Source organism: Serinus canaria, chromosome 14, assembly GCF_022539315.1.
Source record: "Serinus canaria isolate serCan28SL12 chromosome 14, serCan2020, whole genome shotgun sequence".
Classification (NCBI taxonomy): domain Eukaryota; kingdom Metazoa; phylum Chordata; class Aves; order Passeriformes; family Fringillidae; genus Serinus; species Serinus canaria.
The window spans coordinates 8390269-8405416 of record NC_066328.1 but is presented as its reverse complement, the minus strand read 5'-3'; the positions used below and the strand labels follow the sequence as shown (position 1 = coordinate 8405416).

Sequence of the window (15148 nt, the reverse complement as noted above, 5' to 3'; positions counted from 1 at the left end):
CGGGCATCTCATCAAACAGGAAATTGCTTTTCCAGGGTCATCTGGGATCTCGGCACGAATCTGCTCGTCATCAGCATAATAATGGCAGCTGAAATGATGCCTTAGCAGACAGGGGCACCTCTGCACGCTGCCTGCTGGGAGCAAAACACCGAAGGCAAAACCAACAGCTCGGTAGTTTCCTGATGGACAGACCTGGGAAACACAAAATCCAGGCACTTCCTTGCCCTTTGTGAGCAGTGTACCGATGGCAGCTCTGGTGCGTGGATCCATCCCCTCCTCTCAGCTCAGGCCCTGCAGGAGCCAGAGCTCTGGGGCTGTCCCAGGACACAGAACAAGGGGGGGGATGTTCTGTGTCCCCACGGCTGTCCCTGAGCACGGGCTGGGCTCTGGCAGCACCGAGTGTCCCCAAGCCGGGTGACAAGGCTGTCACAGCACCCAGGGAGCCGTGGCATTGTTGGGAAAGGCCCAGGGAGCTGGAGCCTCCTGCCTGTACCTCCTGCTCCTTGGAGCACCTGGGAATTCTCTGCTCACTGAGCTGGGCATGGTGGGGACAGAGCCAGCCTTGGTGACAGCAGCCACTGATTCCTTCTCCTGTGGCTGGCATCCCCCAGGTGCTGGGGCAGCGTTTGGAGCACATTTCCCAGATCCTGGTGGCTGGGCTGGAAGTGATGCATTTATAACAGCAGAGGCATTGGCTGCTGGCACTGAGAGCCTGGGAAAGGCTGAGTCACCTGTCTGGAGAGGGGAGCCCTCTGGGATCTGGGCTTCCCCTTGGAGACCCCCTTCTGCTGCTGCTGCTGCTGCTGCTGCTCCCTGCTGGCTCTGAGCACACCCATCCTGGCCTGGCCTTTGAACTGGGGCTCTGTTCCTCCCCTCAGAACAATGAACACAAATGTGGGCACTCTTGGAGAGCATCAGAAGGTGCTGTTGAGATTTGTGAGATCAGGCTTGATCTGAGACTGATTGAAGCTGCTCCTAGTCTGCCTCCTGTCTTCAGTGGATCACAGGATATAACATTTTATATCTCTCCTTATTCAAATTTAAACCTAGATAGCCAAAAGGATTTTTCTAGAGGTGCTGAAATCCCTGTTAGGTTAGGTCCTACCTTTACCTGTGGCAGGCTGGGTGTGTTGGGCAGCAGTGTGATTGTTGCACTGAGGGGCTCCTTCCATCATCTCTGCAGGGGTGATGAGACATGGCTCTCCTGCCAGTGCCCAAGGGGGTGTTACAAATCCAGCCTGGCACTGTCAGTGTACATCATCAGGCTTTTTTTGTTGGAAATGGATCAGAAATGCAAATGAATTGGAAGCATGCAGATCTGCCTTCCCTTGCTGAGCTCCATGGCTCCTCTCTGGCCCAGGGAAACACCTGCAGCTCTTGGATAAGGTCAACAGGTTCCATCAATGGACAGCTCCACAAGTAATTATCCCAAATCTTAATGCAGATTTTCAGCACTCTAAGCCTGAAGTGACTGGAAAGGTCCTCCATCACTGCCCCATGCCAGCCTGCCACCTGGCTGTGCCAGGAGTTTGGGATTTGCAGCTGCAGCTGTTTGTCTCTCCCCAGCAGGTAATAAAATCACTGAGCAGTTTCCTAATTTGCATTTCCAAATGCACCTGAATTTCTAGGAATTTAAGCCTGAATGGAACCTGATCAGCAGTGAAAGCAAGTAGGACTGGGTCAGTTAAAAATGTTGTTTGTGTGTTACAAAAAATGAGCTGGGGTGGAGGGCTGCCTTGTGTGGCTCCTGTTGAGGGTGCTGGTGTGGGCACTGTGATGCTTCCATCCTGTCCTGGTAATAGGATTAAAAATCACTGCCTGTTCTTGATGATAAACATGTCTGCAGGCTGTTCCAGCCACAGACCTGAGAGGAGCATTTTTGGGCAAAATCAAATGAGAGATGATAGTTTAAATCAATTAGATGGTGTTTAAACCACTGGGAAGTGAGACTCTTGGATTCTTGTGTTGTGCCACCACTGGGCACCACGGTGTACGTGGGCACGTGAGTGCTGTGTGTGTATTGGGTCAGGTGTGTGCTGGGGAGAGGCTTTTTGATGGAAAGAACTTAAAACATCATATATTTGTTATGCCAGGTCCCACATCTCAGCACTGAGACGTGGGACCTGGCCCAGGTTGATGGAGGAGTGGTTCCTTCTGGGTGAGGTGGAAATGCTGTAGCAACAAAAGAAAAGGCGTGTGGTAAATGTGGGTGTGGGTGCTGTGGAGCCACAGTGTGACTCACAGTGTGACCCACAAGCTGCTGTGACAAAAGAAGTTTGAGTTAAGAAATCAGATGCTTTTCCTGGCTGGGTTTCCCAGCCTCAGTTTCCCTGAGCCATTGATGTCTTTGCCAGGGATTGTGCCTCGTGTGCTGGCCCATCCAATGAACCTGGTTCTTTGGGTCAGTTCAGGCTGTGGCTATTCCGAGAACCTTTTGCTGCCTACCCATAGTCTCTGCTTTCTGTAATCTAATATTTGGGGCATCAGTAAAGACATTTAAGCCTTTTGTTGTGATTGCAATACCACTGCAACTCCTTTTCCTCTTGGAATGGGCTCTGACACCTGACCTAGGTTGGTTTTGGACTGTTTGACTGTTTGGGATGAAGCACTAGCTCTGCTCTTCTGCATGGACCTGGCTCTGGGCAGTTGGATCAATTCCTGCCTGGACTGCCTGGTGTGTTCCCATCTCCAGAGTGTTTCAGTGTGGGCATTCTGCATCTGAGAGTAGGAGCTCTCAGAGCCAGGTCATGGCAAGGGGCAGAGGTTATTTAAACCCTCACCTCTGAGGAGCAGTGATGTGAGCTCTCCAGCTCTTGAGTTACTGTTTTAAGCATCATTAAGTAAAGGTAGAAGGAATGATGGCAGAACAGCTGTGGCTGTGGCCATGGGGCAGCCAGGGGAGCAGCAAGGGCACAGCCAGGCTGTGTCACAGTCTCTGTGCCAAGGGACTCTGAGCTGTGACCCAGGGGTGCTTTAACCATCTGAACTTCCCAAGTGGCTGCTGTGGCCCCTGGGGGCTGGGGAGGAAAGAGAATGTCTTCTCCAGTGGGTCTGTGTTCTGCACCTTGGTAAGATCAGAACTGCCTGGAGCCATCAAAGGTGGAACAAGTAGAAGCTGACCTTGTGCTCCTGCCTCCTCTTTTTCTGGCTGCTGGGAAGCTGGTGAAGGATTGGTGATTAGAGGAGGATCTTCTTTGGGGATAGTTCCTTCCTTGTTTCCACTTAGCACAAGGTACCAACAGATGGTTCTTGGTTGCAGTTCAGAGCGTGACTAAAATTCATTTTTCAGGCACTTAGACAAATGGGATTTATTTAATTTCTCTCCCTTCTCTTCCCCTCTGAGCTCTGTTCTAAATCCTCACATTCTCTTTTCCCTGCAGAATGAAGTGGAGCTGGGAGAGCTGCTATTGTCACTAAACTACCTACCAAGTGCAGGAAGGCTGAACGTGGACATCATTAGAGCAAAACAGCTTCTTCAGACAGACATGAGCCAAGGTTCAGGTAAAGGGCAGTGCATTTCTCACATTACTCATGCACAGATTATGTGTGCCCTTAAAGCAGATCAGTGAGGCTGCAGTTTGTGGGGGACCCAGGGGGATTTGATGCTCAGTTCCTGTTTATACAAGGCTCTGGATGTCACTCTTGTATGTATAGACAACAATAATGGAAGTATTTGGAACACTTACTCTGGGGTACAGGGGAGGGTTTGCCAAATTTAAAATAAGGATCTCTGAGCCAGGCTGAGGTGAGAAGCCAGCATCCCCCTGTGCTGTGCTGTGTGAGGCAGCCCCTGGGCACTGCTCCCTGCTGGCCCTGGCCACTCTGCCTGGGAGCTGCTTCCTGCCTCTCTCCTCAGGTGGTCTTCCCACTGGTCTTCCCACGTTCCTGCCCCAGCCTCTGCTGCTGCCAGAACCTTGGCATTTCCCAAAAAGAACAGCATCTCAAGGCTGACATTAGCTGTGGTTTTGGCAGGGACTGTTTTTAATCTGGCTGCCTGGCTTTTGTGCCCACTGCAGTCTGTGGGAGCAGCGTGGGGCACAAGTCCCAGCCATTCCCAAAGGCCATTTCCCAGCACAGTCCATCCTGGGGTGCCCAGCCCTCGTGAGCAGGGCTGCTGACTCAGGATCCCCACAACACAGGGCCTGTGCTTTGTGCTCTTTGCCAGATCCCTTTGTGAAAATTCAGCTCGTTCACGGATTGAAATTAACAAAAACCAAGAAGACCTCCTGCATGAGGGGCACCATAGATCCCTTCTACAACGAGTCCTTCAGCTTCAAGGTTCCACAGGAGGAGCTGGAGAATGCCAGCCTGGTGTTCACAGGTGAGTGTGGTGCTGCTGGCAGCATTTGGGGGTGTGCAGGGCACTGCTTGTCCCACCCTAGGGAGCTTAATCAGCACTCTGTCCTCTGCAGAGGCTGTGCCCAGCATTGCCAGCCTGGCTGGGGGCTGGACTGGTCCCATTCAAAATGCTCCTGTGCACAGGAAGAGGAGGAGCAGGAATTGCCCTTCTCAGTGGCACCCAGCCTGGGCACAGGGTCAGACCTGAGGAGAATGAGGGGACAGCAGTGAACAGTCACGGAGCCCAGGCACTGGCAGAAAACTTGTGGTACTTGATGTGGTTTGCTGGTGAGAGGGGGCACCTAAAGGTGTTCCACAGTGACCTCAGCTGTTCTGTGAGCAGGGCTTGCTCATGCCTGTGTTTCTGAAGGGCTGGCACTCTGTGCCAAGCCCTGCATGGCACAGCTGAGATGGACACAGGTACAGCCCACAGACCCTGGGGCCACGGGCAGGCTCAGAGCTGACCTCACTCAAGAGCTCTGTCAGCACTGGAGGTGTTTGGCTGGGATAGGAATTTCTATTTTTAAGCAGTTTCTGGGTCTCCTGTTCTTGTTCTCCAGGCAGGAGAGCCTTGGTGCTGGGAGCAGGAGTGGCAGAGCACAGGGCTGCTGTCCTAGGCCAGGGACCTGCTGAGGCTGGTGGCATTCTCTGCCTTTTCCCACCCTAAAAGTCTTGAGCAGGGCTGCAGGGACCCCTCTGAAGGGTGGGGTTCCCTCCCATGCCATGACTGCACCCCCCATGGAGCTGGCACCTTCAGGAGCAGGCTCAGACCTTCTGGCCCTCTGCAGGATCAGAGGGGCTGCGTGGGGTGGTGGGGCCCACACTGGGCTCTCATGCTTCACACTTTCTTAAACAATTTTCCATCATTTCTTTTGATGAAAAGAATCTGCTTCTGAAAGGATGTATTTTTTAATTTCACTTTTTACATGGAAGATACAGGTGTCAAAGCTGGTTCAAGGAGGCTTATTCCAGCCCATTAGTTTGTTTTCAAACATGTTAGAACAAAAAGTGATGCTGATTAGCAGCTTAAATGTTGCCCTTCATGCTCAGAAATTTCCTCAGCAAAACACCTGTAATTAATCCCTGCTTTGCATGCATGTCCCCCTGCCTGCCCCTTGCATGTGCAGTGATGGGTTTGCTCCTGGAGCTTCCATCAGGTGGCCTGGTGACAGGCCTGAGTCACTCATCACTCACTCTTTGCTCTCCCCTTTTCCTGCTGGCAGCAGAAAGACAAACAGAGCAGCAGCTCTGCACTTGGGAGGGTGAGGGGAGCCCTGCTGCTCAGCACAGTGAATGAAGTTAGGATTGATGGTGGATCTCTGGCTGTTTTTCCCTGTGCAAAGGGGTGTATTCCCAGTGAGCCAATGGGATCCTGGCTGATTCATCACCCTGTGTCACACAGGCACTGAGACTCCTCTGTGGGGCTTCATTTTCTGAGTGACATATTGCTTGCTGTGAGTTTGCAATAAATAATCCCAGGCCAGAGATGTCCCCAGCAGCTGCACAGCTGGGAAGGAAGGTGCAGAGCTCTGGGAGGAGCAGGCTCCCCTGGCCTGGGGGGTGAGGGGCAGGGTGGGCATGGCCCTGCCTGGGCTGGGGCTTCTGCTGTGCCCAGGACACTCTGGTGTGAGGGGTGGGGTCGGTGTGGCCAACAGAGAGCTGGAGCCAGGGCTGCTGGTGATGTGTTAGTGTGCACAGCCTCTGCTGGTCAGTGCCTGCCCTGTCTGCCACAAGGACCTGTGCTCAGGGGACACGGTGCTGGTGCTGAGCCACATTCAGTGTCCCTCCAAGTGACAGACTGGCTCCTGGTGGTGCTGGGGGTGTGTCCCCCACAGGGAGGGCAGCACAGTCTATTCCTGTGTGCATCTGTGCTGACATGAGTTCCTGAAGGTCTGGGAAGGGGGCTGTGCTGCTCCCCACAGAGCTCCTTCTTGGCACCTTACAGTATTATTCAGCTTAAGGGCTCCTGGAGGGCTTTGGGATCCTCTGCTGCAAGATAATCAAGAGCAAATGTTTGGCAGAGTGGGTATCTTGCAATGTGAGATCTCTGTTTTGCATCTCTGCATAGCAAGGGTGTAATTTTGCTTTGTTTTTTTAACTTAGGTGCTTTGGGGTTCTTTTTTGCTGCAGTGGTGGTTCTTTCTGTTGTGTGTTTTGTTTGGAATAGTTTCTTATTTCTTTTATTTTCTAATCCACATCTCTAGTCCATTAGGTCAGTTAATTAAATTTGCTGTTGAGTCAAAGTCCAGTTGAAAAGCAAAATAATCCTGCTTGAAGGGTGGGTGATGATGCTTTGAATGGAGAGAGAGCTGTAAAAGCAGCCATGGGAGCCAGAGGTGAGCACGTCTTCAATAATTTAAAGAAACCTTTATTGTGGCTTTGTATTTTGGACCCAGTCTGCAGCTGTCTTTACATTGGCTTGGCTTCATGGAAAGCCCTGGAACTCTGCCAGTTCCCATCAGCTGGGGCTCCTGGCTCCCAGGGGGGCTGGTTCCACTCTGCACAGCAAGGCACTATCCACACAAAATAAGATGCATTTTGTTTTCCCCCTGTGTGTTTCTCTCCTGTGCATCTTGGATCAAGCTGCCTGTGCTCAGTGCACTCTGGTGTGGATTTCTCCACCCTTTGCTGTGAGTTACCAAGGACTGTGTGTGCAGACAGAGGAGACACGTGGTAAAGCACCCTCCCTGCTTTCCTGGTGGTGCTCTGGAGAGATGAACTCCACACCAGACTCAGGGCTGAAGCACAGCTGGGTTTGGAGAGGTGCCCTGGTGCCCAGGAAGAGCTCTGTGTTAGCCAGGGCTGGTTCTTTGCTCTTTCCTCCTCCTCAGGCACACAAGGATTCTATACTGTCAATTATTGGCACTTACAGACCAAAATGCTTCTCCTGTCACACTGGTGCAGGACACCTTGTCCCTGCTGTCTTCCTGCCTTCCCTCTGCTCCTTCCCCAGATGCTGCTGGAGCTGGCACTAGCTCACAGTGCCAGTCCAGTGCCCAAAAGGAGGTGGGAAGAGCTCTGGTGGAAACCTCCTCTCCAGGAAAAAGCATCCAGGGTCACATTGCTGCTGCAAGTATTGTCTGCTAACAGCTTCTCCCAAAAGAGGCTGAAACCAGGAAAGCCACTGATGCTCATGACAAGTCTAATGTCCTGACAAAAGACAAACAAAAAAAAAAAAAAAAAAAAAAAAAAAAAAAGAGAGAAAAGAGTGAGGCAACAGCTGGTGGAGAGGATGTTTGATTTTCATTTACTTCACCAAACATGTTGTCTAGGTAATGAGCAGCCATATACATATTGTAACAGAAAGGCACTCTCATGGGTGGTTGTTTTTTGCACTTTCTGGGGTTTTTTGGTAATCTGACCCATATCCCCCGTCTTCTGCTTGAGGGCAGGCAAGTCATGGGCTCACCTCCTGCAGAGAAATGGGGCAGGCTCTGAAAGGTGGACTGTTCTAACCATGTGAACAAACCTGTGAGCAAAGGTGTTCTCTGTCTGATGGCAAGGGGAAGGTGGAGTTTGGCCCTGACAGCAGCACTGGAAGCTGCTGCCAAAATCATCTCCATGAAGGAAAAGGAGTATTTGAGATGCAAGTGCAGCCTCTGTGCTGGGAGGGCTGGATGATGGGCACCCAGAGACCCTGTTCTCTCCCCACTGAGGGATTTTGGGCTGTCCAATAAATCTCAGCCTGTCAGAAAGTCTGGGCTGTGCAGCAGGAAGGCAGACTCCACCTGAAACCTGAGCACTGTAGTATTTTGTTAATGATTATAATGTTGTTAATAACAATCACCAGTAATGCTGTTTGCACTGCAGTAAAGCCCAGATGGCCCAATAAAAACCAGCAGCACTCCAGGGCAAGCTGTGTCTCAGTGACTCCTTAGTATCTTCCCATCACTAACCATAGAAAAAGACAACCTGCAGCACTCACAGGGAGGGGATGTTTGTCTCCCCCAGGTCCTTGTGGTGGCTGTGTGCCTTTCTCCATTTAAATGAGCTCTTGGAATGTTTGCATGGCAGGATCTTTAGGGCTTGTTACACAGGCAGAGTCCCCAAAGAGGGAGAAATCATCTCCTTGCAATTGTAGAGGCAAAATCTGCTTTTCCTTCTGGCCTGGCTGAAAGGGCAGCTGGGCTAGGGCAGCCCTGGGGCTGATGGAGAGCAGCAGTGGGGCTCCTCCTGCTGCTCCATTCCTGTCTGCAAGGGGCCATCCAGCAGGGCAGGATGCTCTGCCTGGGACAGAGGGAAGCAGGCTGGGCAGGGTGTGCTTGTTGGTGGAGATGGACCTCAAAATGTGTGTGACCTGCACTGGTGACATCTTCACAGTCACTCCTGCCTGGGGTGCAGCTCATGGGCATCTGTCTCCTGGTAGGATTTGCTGATACTCCTCACTTTTCAATATGCTTCAAAAATTGGCAATGTCTCTGTTTCCTGTAAAGATTTAGGACCCATTTTCCCTTTTTTTTTTTTTTTTTTTTTTTTTTTGAGTATTTTTGTTCCCAAGAGTGTTGAGACTTTGCAGAGCTGTCCCTGTGGTTTCAGTGGCTGCAGCAGAGGGGCCCTGGCAATGCTGCCAGCCACCTCTGTGCCCCAGGTGCTGTGATGTGTGTCTTCAGACCCCTGCACAACTTGAATGCTTTATTCCAGGGCTCTAATTAACTTCCAGTTAACAGGCAGTGCTTGAGTAAAGTAACAGATTGCTGTTCAGTAGCAATATACCTGGTTCCTCTGTTGGCTCATTTTAGTTGGCCTTTAGGAAAATATGGGGACCATTTAATGAAGTTTGTATTTTGAAAGGGGAAGAAGAAGTAACTGTTGGTGTGTATTGATGATGATGCAGTTCTGGGTATTGGGTTGCTTTCATTGAAATGTTTTCTCTTTGAAGCAGTGCTGCCTTTTTCAGCAGGATGCAGAGCTAGTGAGGCTTTTCAGTGGTATTTTTTTAATTAACAGAATGATTTCCAAACGTCCCAATCAGCTAAGCAGGTTGAAATTTGATCAAGTTTTTGTCCTGAGGCTTCTCCAGAAATATATCTGAATTCTGATTTCCCTGGCTATGTGGAAGTGTGACCGGGAGAAAGCAGCATCACCTCTAGCTGCAGTTTGCAGGGATGGAAACCATCTGGAGTCATCACACAGCTGCAGTTTGACTTGCCCATCTCTCCTTTCTCCCCTTGCTTTTGCTTTCCCACATGAAAACCCAGCAAACATTCAGGCACTTTGTCTTTTGCACACAGATATAGGGAAGAAATCTCTAATATATGAGTCAAATTAAGCTGGTTTTTTTCCCATGCAGGAATGCAGGAGGAGGATTTGGTTTCTCTTTTGAAATACTATCATAACATCTCTTAGATGGACAGATAATTAGACAACTCACTGCTAGAAAATTGTTTCTTGTCATCTATTAAACATGTCTTTTGGAACCATTGGACTGTCTGTATATTTCCCATACCTAGAGCGCAGAAGCAAAATGTAATCCCTGATTAAACCTGTGTAATCCTATCCTAGCCCAAGGAGAAAAAATGGAAAAAAACCCACTGATGTCAGCACTGTGTTTTCTGGGGATTTATACCTGTTTAATTTAGATCAGAATTTGGCCTTTGTGTCTGGTGTTATAAAACACCCCATCCATTTATGCAGCAGCCTCCATATGGTCCTTGCCCAGGTCTGGGAAGGGCAGTGAGCTCCTGGCTGGTGCCTCCTGTCCCCAGGCCTTGCTCCAGGGCTGGTGGCCCCACGAGGGGCCCAGCAGGTCCTGGGAGGGGGACCTGGGGAGATGAGCTGGCAGGGGGCACCCCTGAGGCCCAGCAGAGCCTCTTCACAGTGCACAGTGTGCATTTCCAGGTGTACAAATCCCCTTTGGGAGGAGAAGGGGCCCTGGTGCTCTCCATTTCAGTCCCTGTGTCCTTGCTGCTCTCCATGGCAGGGCCAGCAGAGGGGCAGTCAGAGATGCTGAGGGGTCCTGCAGGCCCAGTCCTGTTTGGGGTCACTCAGGGAAGATGCTCTGGGGTGAGTTTGGATTTTGTGCAGCAGACTGACTGCTTTAACAAGGAGGAGTGAAGTTCCATTAATCAGGGTGAGAGCAACAAGATGCTGACCCTTCCTGACCCAATCTGCTGCTTGCTTAGGAGGCAAAATTAGATTCATCAAGTCACCAGACTTAGTTAATAAATGTACTGCATCTGATGTGGCAGAAACTGCCTGTCCTGGAGGTCTCTGGAATCTTTTTGATAATCTTTTTTTCCTAAAGAAGGGAGCAAACCCTCCTCTCTCCAGGCTGATGATAGGTGCTTGCTCCTCTTGCCAAGCCTCTTAATTTAAGCAGTGCCATGGCTCTGCTGCCCTCAGCCCTTCATCTTGTTTGGCTCACACTGCAGTGAAAGGAATTGTTCAAACCTCTTGCAGGGCCAGACTCTGCCTGTGTATCAAATGAAGAAAAGTCTGGGTGGCAGGAGCTGCTGTGGGCAGCAGGGCAGTGTCTGCAAATGGAATGTCTGTGCCTGGCCCCGTGGCTGTCACAGGAGATGGATGATGGTGCAGGCAGAGGCTGCCTCCCCTGCATGGCTGTCCCTGCCTGTGTTTGCAGGTGCTGTGTGGCACTGGTGTGTAAAATATGCTTTGTTGGCTCTGAGGCTCATAGTGCAGAGAATTAAGATGCAATTTTAAAAAAGGGGAGTTGGAAGTGGTAAAAGCCAGCCACAGACACTCATTTTCAGTATCCTCTGGGCTGTTGCCATAGATGATTCCAGCCCATTACTCCAGTGTCTCCTGATGAGGTAATTTCATGAGGTGTCATCCCTGCTGCCCTTGAGATCTCTGCAAGGCACACTTGTGCATTCACACTTCCCCTGCACCCTGGATCCCTGATGTGTGCTGCAGGACTTTCCCCTCCCTGTGTGAGAGCAGGCTGTGATCAGCACACTCCTGGTTAGGGGGGCACTGCAGGGAGCCCAGCCAGAGCACAGGGGTGCCCCTGTCCCTGGGGAGGTTTCCAGAGAGTCCCTTGCTGTGGCACTGTGCCCCGTGGGGCAGCAGCTGGCTCTGTGTGTGGCCATGTGCTCCAGCAGCTCCTTCCCTCTGGAGCTGGGCAGGTGCAGCCACTGCAGGGGAAGGCTGGACAGAGAGTTTAATGTGGAAATTGAACTGATAAATGGGAAACCACGGCATCTTCTCCCGTGCTTTTCTCTCCTCTCTACTAAATAAGACAGGCAGTGCTCCAGGAGCAAGGGCAGGGCTTGGGCCATGCCTGTGCCCTTCTCTGTATGCATCATTAGCCCAGCTGCTGCTGCCCCTCCTCGCACCTCTTTGTGCTAAACAGCCTTTTAACATTGATGTCAAGCACTTCAGGAGCAGTTTTCAGTCCTACTTAACCTGGCAGCTCAGCCCCACTGGCTGAGGCAGTGCTGGGCACAGGAGCACTGGGCACTGGGCACTGGCTGCTGGGCACAGAAGGGCTGGGCACTGGGCACTGGCTGCTGCCTGCCTGAATGGGCAGGTGTGTGAAGGGGGCACTTTGTGAGACCTCACCAAGTGCTGAGGCTGAGTGGGAAGTGCTGAAGTGTTGATGGGTCAGTGCCAGCAGGGATGTGGTTCTGCCAGAGACACCACCCAGTCCCATGAGATCTGTGTGCTCAGGGGGGCTCTGCCCCTCAGCTGCCTGTGTGCAGCCATGGGCATGTTTTTGCTGGTTTTTCTTTTCTCTGAGTTACGTGGGTTTAGCACTGCAGGTGATGTGGAGGTGGCTGCAGGAGGGTTAATTGTTGGTGTGGAGCTCTCCACGCTGACATTCCCTGCTGGTGCTCCGGAGAGGCAGCAGCAGAGGCGCTGTGTGGCCGTACGGGGCGGAGCAGCACGGCGGGAGCTGCTGAGGAACTGCCCGGCACAGCTGGCCGAGCAGAGTTTGCAGGAGATGCAGATGTTTCACGGCCCCAGCTGCAAGGCTCAGGCGTGTCCCCAGCCTGATAGTGATACTGATAGCCCTCAAGTTACCTTAAGGAAATTTTTTTAGTTAATGCTCCTCCCTGGGCATTGCAAGGGTGCTGATAAGTTCAGTCAAAGGATGAATCAGTTTCTGAAATGCCACTTTAAATCCTGCTACTGCACCTGACTCATGGATGATGATGATGATTTGCAGTGGTGCTCTGCACAAGTGCTCAGTGTGCAGTTCTCAGTGGAGAGGGGAAGGTGAGGGGCATTTTGGCTGGATCTGGTGCCAGGGCTGATGCCACCCAGGCAGCCTCATGGCTTAGGAAACAGCTGACTGGCAAAAAGTGATTCCATGTGACTGAGGCTGGTAGGAGACAAGGGAAGGCTCAGGCTGGGTTGTCCCCCGAGCAGATGTTGGAGCTCCAAGGCCCAGAGCATCCCCTGGGCAGCAGCTCTTGGGTGTGCAGTGCCCTCAGCCCTGCAGGGAGCAGGCAGCCAGGCTGGGGGCTCAGCCTTCCCTCCTGTGCAGGAGCCCTCTGGGGGATGTGGGCCCTGACCCCAAAGGGACAGTTCATGTGGCACCCAGGCCCCCATCAGCTGTATAGGGGTCATTTATGAGCTCATGTGGAATGCTGCATCAATAAGTTCATAACATGAAAATGTTTTATTTACATATCTACCTTGTCCTCAACAATTCAACCCCTTTAATGGATATAAGTAAAGGTGATTTTCTTTTGTATTTCAGCATTTGTATTATAAAGAATGTCTTTTTAAGAAGCCTTTCTGTTTCCAAATGTGTCCTTCTGAAGAGCAGCTGCAGAAAGAATTGGTTTGACCTCTGCTTCTTTAATTGCTTTTTGCTCTGCATTGGCCTAGAAATGATGTTGCTATTGTGTAAATTATTGTGACAGTGGAAAAAGAGCTCATGAGATCAGGTGTGTCGTTTCTGTCAGGAAAATATGCTTCTTAAATGGAAAGCAGCATCTACCAGTTCAGAGTCTGGGTCAGTCTGAAAATCCCAAATGTTAATTACTTTATTTTCTGCTATTGAGCAGCTCCATGGTGTCACTGTTTTTGTGGCCAAGGGCAGATTGAATCTGAAATTTGCTATGAGCTCCTTTCAGACTCTGCCAGGGGATGTCCAGACATCAGGGAGCACAGCTCAGTCACACACCTGCACTCAGTGTAGCACAGTGCTCAGCTGCTGCCCCTGGAGCTTCTCCACCTTCACCTGTTGTGAAACAAGCTGGAAGGAAAGAGCAGGAACTTTTTACCCCCCCAAGGCTGAAGGTGTGAGTTTGTGTGGAACTGGCCCCTCTGCAGGTGGGGATGCAGCTGTGGTGTGAGTGTCACTGTGTGCAGAAGCAGAGGGCTCTGCCTCAGGCTGCTGCTCAGCTCTGCAGGGCTCTCCTGCTCCAGGAGGCTCCCAGGGCTCCCTGCTGCCACCAGCAGTCACTTTGCAGCCAGGACAGGGCCAGCCCCCCAGTGGAGTGCCCCTCACCTTGTGTCATGTGGGGCTGTGCCTGAGCCCTGCAGTGCTGTCAGTCCCTGGGGGCACACAGGGCTCCGTGTGTGCACCAGGGTGGGCTGGCACTGCTGCTGCAGGGCTGTGCAGGGGGCTGGCACTGCTGCTGCAGGGCTGTGCAGGGGGCAGGCACTGCTGCTGCAGGGCTGTGCAGGGGGCTGGCACTGTGGCTGCAGGGCTGTGCAGGGGGCTGGCACTGCTGCTGCAGGGCTGTGCTGCAGGGTCACACCTGAGTGCAGCAGTGCTGGCGCTTGTTGGTGCTCAAGAAATTGGTTCCTCCCCTGTTTGAGAAGTGATGGCTGAGCCAAGGGAGGATTGGGGAGGATGCTTCCCCTCCCTGGGTCAGGACAGGAGCACCAGTCTCTGCTTCCAGCTGCTCACCTGGGCCTGTGGGCTCCTACCATTCTCTTTTCCAGGCTTTCTTGGAAGTACTGGTGGTAGCACCAGGGAAATGGTGCTCCTGAATGTGAGCAAAGGAAAAGCTTTGTTTTCTCAATGCCAGCTCCAGCCCCTTCTGGGTTAGGTCCATTCCACAGCTTGGTGAGCTCAGCCATCAGCAGATTGCTCAGCAAATCCTAAATCCTGGTCATTTAGCAGTGGAATACAGCAGTTAGCCTCCCAGAAAGGCATGCCCTTGAATTTAAAAGGCTCTGACCTGATGGGTAAAGCTGAATTTTTGGCACACAAAGATCTCTCCTCATCTGAGGAAGCTACTGTGGTGAAGCTGTGAGTGTGTAAACCTGAGGTCAGTCTAGTGCAGCCTCTCATGGTCTATGTGGGAATGAGCATTTGGCCTTGCAGAATGCCTGCCCTGTTCCTCAGCAATAAGTCTCTGTGCTATCTACAGTACTTAATGATAGAAGCAGCAATGCTTGTATAATTAGCCCATTAATAGCCCAAAGGACTCAGCATGCTAATTACCTGACACAATGAGATTAGCAGGTTGCATTGCAAGAATTCAAAATACTTGGATCAAGAGGAGAATGGCAGGTGCCCTTAGTTAGCACACCTGCTTGTTTTGCAGTCCTGGCATGGAGTATTTTTGACAAATCAGTATGCCTGGGGTGCTTCTTCTCCACTGTTAATTTATCCTGTGATTAATTGATGGCCTGTACGGCTTCTTGGTTTAAATAACTTGGTGCTGTCTCCCAGGATTAGGCTTTACCTTCCTTAATTTTACGAAAAAAAAAAAAAAAATCCAACCCAAACCCAAAAAACCCCAACCCAACAACAAAAAGACCAACAACAAGCAAACAACAAAAAACCCCCCACACACACAAAAAAAGAAAAAAACATCCTATCGAAAATTTTGGTTTTGGGGTATTTTTACATGGTTTTATCACAATATTTGATTTCTGTAGGCTA

At 51.2% G+C, this 15148-nt stretch overlaps 1 protein-coding gene across 1 annotated transcript in view; it reads left to right on the top strand.

The window, feature by feature from the left end:
- The window catches only part of SYT17 (synaptotagmin 17), a 34370-nt gene that overhangs the window by 17026 nt on the left and 2196 nt on the right, over positions 1 to 15148 (top strand). The window contains exons 6-7 of the mRNA XM_030229475.2: positions 3381 to 3501; positions 4166 to 4321. Of these exons, the coding sequence (XP_030085335.1) occupies positions 3381 to 3501; positions 4166 to 4321 (277 nt within the window). The remainder of the gene's footprint in view (positions 1 to 3380; positions 3502 to 4165; positions 4322 to 15148) is intronic.